At 42.3% G+C, this 6,822-nt stretch overlaps 1 protein-coding gene across 1 annotated transcript in view; it reads right to left on the bottom strand.

Moving 5' to 3' along the window:
- Positions 1–215: 215 nt before the first annotated feature.
- KCNK9 (potassium two pore domain channel subfamily K member 9) overlaps positions 216–6,822 on the bottom strand; it is a 95,706-nt gene continuing 89,099 nt past the window's right edge. Inside the window, exon 2 of the mRNA XM_088149284.1 lies at positions 216–1,054. Within this exon, the coding sequence (XP_088005410.1) occupies positions 216–1,054 (839 nt within the window). The remainder of the gene's footprint in view (positions 1,055–6,822) is intronic.

Below are 6,822 nucleotides of genomic sequence, written 5' to 3'. Positions count from 1 at the left end.
GTAAATGTAAGGCATATTTTTGCTGGAAAAAAAAAAGTCTGTCCATGCTTCATGCTCCAGAGCCGAGTTTCAGGGGAGAGGGGTCCTTCCCTTGGTTTCTCTTTCCTGGATTTAGGTTATCCTCACTCTGGCTCACACGAGGAATTGTTTAAAAGAAAAACCTTAGGGGAAAAAAATCCACCCACCCACCCACCCACTCTGCAAAGAAAATGCCTTCAAATGGATTTCCGTCTTCTCATCAGCCTGTGGTTCTCTGTAAAGCTGTGCAATCCAGGGGAGATAGAACTGACCGGGGATGGGAATAGGCTGTTCTTTAATGTGCTTGGTGAGATCTCCTCAATCTTGTAGGAGATGGAGTGAAAGTACTGAAGGTTCAGCTTGGAACTGAAGGAATTTTGGTGGGAAACGACCCGGCTGGTGTATTCATGGGACCTGTAACACATGCAGGAACAATCAGACTGAAGATCCGTGACCTCAGCCTTGTACCGTGGACGGCCATGCTGAGAATCCTCTTGAATGTGGACCACCATGCTGCTCCGGTTTCCTGCCAGGGAGGCCCGCTCCTCGGCCTCCCGTCTCTCTTCCTCAATGTTCATGAACAACCTGAGAACGACCAGATTGAGAAATGCCCCAATGACAGTTAATCCCACCAGGATGTACATAAAGCTAAAGGCCACATAGAGCGGCTTCTTCTGAAGGGCTCCTTTCGTTTGAAGGGCCACGTAGTCCCCAAACCCGATTGTAGTCAATGTGATAAAACAGTAATAGAAGGCCTGGAAAAAGGTCCACTCCTCACAATGAGAAAAGGCCGCTGCTCCAATGCAGAGGGTGCCAATGCAGGAGAAGAAGCCGACAGCCACCATGTTTTCCATGGAGACCTCTGTGCTTCTCATCCGGCAACATTTTTTCATCCGTTGCAAGAGGTACTTGACAAAGGTGTTCATGCGTTCGCCAAGGCTCTGGAACATGACAAGGGTGAGTGGAATGCCCAGGGCGGCGTAGCACATGCAGAATGCCTTCCCAGCATTTGTCCCAGGGGCGGCATGCCCGTAACCTGGAGAAGCAAAAGGACGACATGGATAAGTGATGGAGGAGAGAGGCAGTTTTGATTGCAACTAAGGGGCAGCCAGAAGAATGAAATGACTAGAGCCCTTATGACATGAAGAACATTTACAATGTTTGGGACTTTTGGGGGGGGGGGGCGGGAGGAGAAAGGCACAGCCTGGAGGAAAGAGAGAGGGAGATGGTCCAGTCTCTTGGTCATAATAATGAACCTCAGGGTCATGTGCCAAAGCTTAATGGTGGGATTTACAATCACCCACCTTTGTAACAATTTGCCCACACCTTTGGTAGCCAGAGCAGGGTAAACTTCATGGGGGAGAAGGCTATCAAGGCTACCTGTCATGGTTTATGGGTTCAGAAGGACTTCTGGTATCAGAGTCAGGGGTTGGATTCACACCACACACAGTTGTTGTGTTCACCTAATACAAGGCCAAGTTGTACAAGATTCTGAAACCCATTTCTGCAGCCACAAAAAACTTCTCTGACCACCCATCCTAAGCCTGTTGGCAAAACTTTGAAAAATGGTGAAGCGGTATTCCTTTGTACTCAGGTTTATATTACTGATTTAAGCTTTGAACAAACCCTTAATGAGCCCCTGAAAAGCAGGGAAAACATTGTAAATTATTTTATGATTCATCTCCGCTCCCTGCCATGGGTATCCATGGAAGGGGCAAGTGTCATAATGTGATTCATAATGTCAACACACAAATGACACAAATTACGTCATCTGTATCCTTGGTGCAATGACACTGTGGCACAGGTGATGTCATTGTGGCTACTACTGGATACCATACAGGTGCACTGTAGTCCTCAGAACTGGAAAAAAATACAGTCCAAAATACAGTTCCCATCCTGGCCATGAGACGCTCTCTAGCCTTGAATTGATTGTCAGGGCCACACATTCCAAGTGACACCTTCTTTAAAGGACCAAAGTTCCTTATTACCTGGAAATTAACCTTTTACAAATCATGAATTATCTCCAGGCACTGTATCCTGGGGCCGGCTTCAACAACATCAAATTTGCCCAAATTAATTTCCTATATGGAGCATTTTTAGAGAGAAGGGTTGAGCTCATGTGCTGCCTGAAATGGTTCCACTTCAGAAAAATGCGGACTGTATATATTTTTTTCATCCTGTAATCCAGAATTAGAGTCACTGGGAATCATGTGGCATATACATTTTAATAATAATTATAATAATAATAATAATAATAATAATAATAATTTTTAAAGAATGCATGAACAACAGTTGAAATGCAACCCCTCCCCCCGCAAAAAATATGACCACATTATTACAATTCCAAATGTAATGCCCCAGTATCTAAGTTCAGTTGAAAAGGCACACATTCTCCTCAAAAATACATCTTGCCATCATTCTTGTACAGATGAAGAGTGTGGGGAATTTAAATCAGAAATTCCCAGTTTGGAAAATCAAAGCAGCAGGCAGCCCCCAAAACCTAGAATATAGCCCCAAGTGTCTTCCAAATATTGTTATTAAATTATAATTGTTAATGTGACATCAGGGAAAATTATTGAAAACCTGGACGGAGATTAATCCGATTACCTATATTTAATGTAATTTTACTGTAATTTGCATGCAAATGAAATCAATTTCGTTTTCTTCTTCTGCTCTCTACTTTATGGAATGTGATCGTCTATTGCTGCATTTGAAGAGCAAGCCACAGCTCAGGAAAAATAAATCATTTTTTTTAGGGGGAAAAAAAAGTTTTTTTGAAAATCTGTATATACTCTTCTGGAAATAAAATCACCAAAAAAGTACACCTGGCACATTTAAAGTCACCCTATCAATTGCCCCAGAATCTCAGATAATAATAATAATGGTGGTGGTGGTGGTGGTGATATGGCCCATGGAAGAAGTGTACTTTCAAGTTTTTTATCTGGTTTTGGATCTTTACTGCAGTGTCCAGATCAAACACCAGTGCTTTTTGCTCTTATTGATTCAATCAGTTGGTCTATAACAGTGTTTCTAAACTCTGGCAGCTTGAAGATGTATGGACCTCAACTCCCAGAATTCTGAGAGTTGAAGCTCATACATCTTCAAGCTGCCAAGATTGAGGAACATTGGTCTATAAGAATAATTGCTGAAATTCTAGAGAATTCAGGGGTGCTGTGGATATTAATTCAGGATTGTTGTCAAACTTATTTTGTTTTCCAATCTCAGCCTGGAAACCCAAGGAAGGAAGCGTGCAAAAAATCAGTTTTTGGGGAGCCCTGTCTCTGTCTCTCATAACAGCCAGTATGATGCAGTGGTTAAGGTACAGGAGATCCAGGTTCTAGTCCTCCCTGGTGTGTGGAAGCCAGCTAGATGATTTTGGGCCAGCCCCTCACTCTCAGTGCAAGAGTTAAAGAGATATAGGGAAGACTCAGGTTCTACTTCTCTCTCAGTTATGGAAACTCCTTGGAGGGACTTGGGCCAGTCACTCTCTCTCAACTCTTGACTGGGAAGCTGAAAAATATCTATTGACCAACCCACATTAAACTAGCATGGGAGATTATGGTCTATAAACTTCTGTGAAGAGGCCTTCAACCTTCAGTGGAGTGATTTGGGCTGATAACAATTTTATTTATATAAACTATTTTTTTTTTTATTTCCATAGTGAATATTGTGAATATTCTGCTAGGATGTAGAATTTGACTCTCAAAGATGGTTTCCTGGAGATTTCCATTAGTTTCTGAGGCAAAAACAGCTTACGGTATCATAGAATCACCCTTCCTAAAGTCTGTTGCTTTCTAGTTGCCTTTATACAACTCCCATAATTTCCAAGCAGTGTGGGCTTTAGAACTAGTCTGGGGCAAAGTGGTGTATGTACACCAAAGCTGGCGGCAGCCTTAGATGGCAGATAACAAAAGAATACAGTAATTGCCCCAAAACATAAAATGTACAGTTCCAGTATAATGCAAGGAAATGTATGCCACAAATGAAGGGGGGGGGGGAACCCCTGTGTTTCTTTGGGGAGGGAAGGCAGGAAGATCTGATCAAAATATATCAGGAATCATCTCAAGATGCTCAAACCTTGCATTCCTTCACTCCATTAGGCTATGAAGGCCTAAAGCTGTGAGCTACGGTCTGAAAGATGGGCAGTGGCAGTCTTACCTTAACTTGACCCATCATCTTTACACTTGGCAACCAGTCATGGCCCAGGCATTGGTTGCAGTCCATTTTGCCCCCCCCCTCCCCCTGGTAGTTCTGTTGCCCAACGGTGACCCAGAAAACCCCATGCCACGTTACCATTTCTCTTCCTTCAGTATGCTGAATCTCTCTATATGAGACTTGGGCAGTATGTATCTGTGTGAGAGAATGAGAGAAAGAGGCTATGTGTATGAGAGAATTTGGGGTTGATTTTTTGCTTTTTGTTTCATTTTGTTTGATTAGTGAAATCACATACTTTTTCATGTTATTTGGACCTGGTAATCAAAGGAGAACTGAAGGGGATCACCACAGCTACGTTTCTGCGTGTTAAAACTAAACAGCTTCATAATTTCAATCATTAAAAACAATAATATTACAATGTCATTCATTTAATTTTCTTCTCCTCACTGTGTTATCTTACTTATTTGGCTCTTTTTTACAATGTCAATGTAAATTGTAATTTTTTACAATTACAATCTCATTCATTTAATTTTCTTCTCCTCACTGTGTTATCTTACCTATTTGGCTCTTCCTTCTTTCACAGTCCAGCCCCTCCCAACATGCTGTTCAAAAGCTGGTAAGACCCTCCACCCAATGAATATCTCAAAGACTGGTGAGACCCTTGGACCAAGGCCCCCCAGTCCAATGAAAATTGGGCACCCCTGTGCCCTTGAATCTCAGTGTAGTGAGATAAAGTCTTCTCCATTCCATCTTGCTTGTGAGTTTCCAAAAGGCAGTGGAAGATGCTGGATTAGAAAGGACTCTTATCTGATCCAGGGCAGCTATTCTTCTCTTCTCCCATTAGGAGGTATCATTTTCATCATCGAAAGCAAGGGCAGCAAAATCCAGAATGCTAGGGTTGCTTCTCATTCTGGTCCAATTTCACATTTTCTGTTGAGATGGTGTGGCTTTGGTAGTATATCCCAATTGTTTTCCTCCTGTGCTCCACTGTGGAAGGGCAGTAGCTCAATAGAAAAGCACCAGCATTGCATGAACATGGCCTTGGCTTCAACCAACAGCATCTCTAGACAGAGCCAGAGAAGCTACTCTGAGATCCACTAGCTATCTTCATTTGTAGCAGCAAAACAGACAGTCTAATGGCACCCTATGAAAAACTGGGCAATAATAAATGCATTAGAGTGCGAGGTGCCGCGAGACACTTTGTTGTTTCTGTCAGTTATTAGGCAACACTGAGCCAGACAGACTGATGGTCTGATCTGGTAGAAAGCAAATCAATTCAGGCGTTTCAACTCTTTCAACAGCAACATTTTTCGTTCCTAAGAAGCTTGGCAAAAGCAGAGCTCGGGTGCAACCTTAAAGATATCCACCAAGTGTCTCCCATTGCCTCCCACTGGACTTAGCTGTCCTGAGTTTGTGCTGTTAAAAGTTTGCGAGAGGTATCTGATAATCGGTGACAGCTAAAACAGGAGTTTTTTGTGGTACCTTGAAGCCTGACATATTTAATGAATTTAACTTAATTTGAACAACGAAAACAAAAGTAAAGTCAAAAGCAGCATAGAAGGAGCAGAACTTTCACAGTGAGCCAAAAAGAAAAGCACAGTGATATCAATAGAAGAGATTATCTGTAGCTCAGGGTTGAATTGTGGAGTTCTTGGTGCTCTCTGACCTTGGTTGTTGGCTTGTAGATGTTTCATTACCCAACTAGGGAACATCATCAGTGCACAGTGATATATATGACAAAGATTAGCTCTAAGGATCAACATACTTCCAACAGCGTCCTGGTGCCCACCAAGTTCCTTGCCTCATCTGACTTCATAAAGATTCCTTTAACTAAATTATTGAATAGGAAGTTGGCCTGTTGCAAGGCAAAACACCCACCTTTGAACTCCACAAGGTCTTAGAGCATCTTGAGAAGGAATGGTATATCTTCTGGTAAATAGGCATTGTAATGAGCCATGCTTCCTCCTGGCAGACCTTTTACAAGTAGGCAACATTTCAAACAGATCCCTGGTCCATAAATGTTGCCAAATCCTGCAATATGGGGTCAGGGATAACCCAAGTCAGCAAGGCAAGAACAGAGATCAAGCCAACTTCCCCAACTTAGTGTCTTGTGGGTGCACCAAACTTCGACTTCAATACTTATCAGACAATCTGGCTTTGCTGCAGGAGATTACTGGTATGTAGTCTAACAATCAACCAGCCATCCTCAAAATACATAATGGGGACTTCTGAACCAAAGTCCACCACACTGGTTTTCTAAAAGAAACAAATGAAGTGAAGGAGCTTGTGACTGTGAGATATGGTATGCCTGAATTTTGTTTTCTCTTGCATGCCTGAAAAATGAGTTTCTCTGCCTAAATCATCAGTTAGCAATTTCCAGATGCCAGTCAAAGCTTGGTTATGGTAATTCAACTTTTTTTCCAGGGATTAGAGTCAAATATGACCTGCTTTGATGAATACAATGCAAAGATCTTTTTGACTCAAACCAAAGGACTTCCTTGAAGAATCTCCCCAAGAAGAAACTTCTGGTAGGCATGCAAACTTTGACTGCCCCAACCCCCAGTATTTTCTCTTTCTATCAAGTAGCTGAACTGACTTCCACCAAATCTTGTCTAAAAGTGAATTTCAGTACAAAGGAAATGCTGTTTG

This window comes from Python bivittatus, unplaced genomic scaffold (assembly GCF_059951505.1).
Source record: "Python bivittatus isolate LINGU-HERP-01145 unplaced genomic scaffold, Pbiv_v1 ctg000590_np1212, whole genome shotgun sequence".
Taxonomy (NCBI): Eukaryota; Metazoa; Chordata; class Lepidosauria; order Squamata; family Pythonidae; genus Python; species Python bivittatus.
The sequence above is the reverse complement of the archived record's forward strand: the minus strand, read 5'-3'. Positions and strand labels throughout refer to the sequence as shown.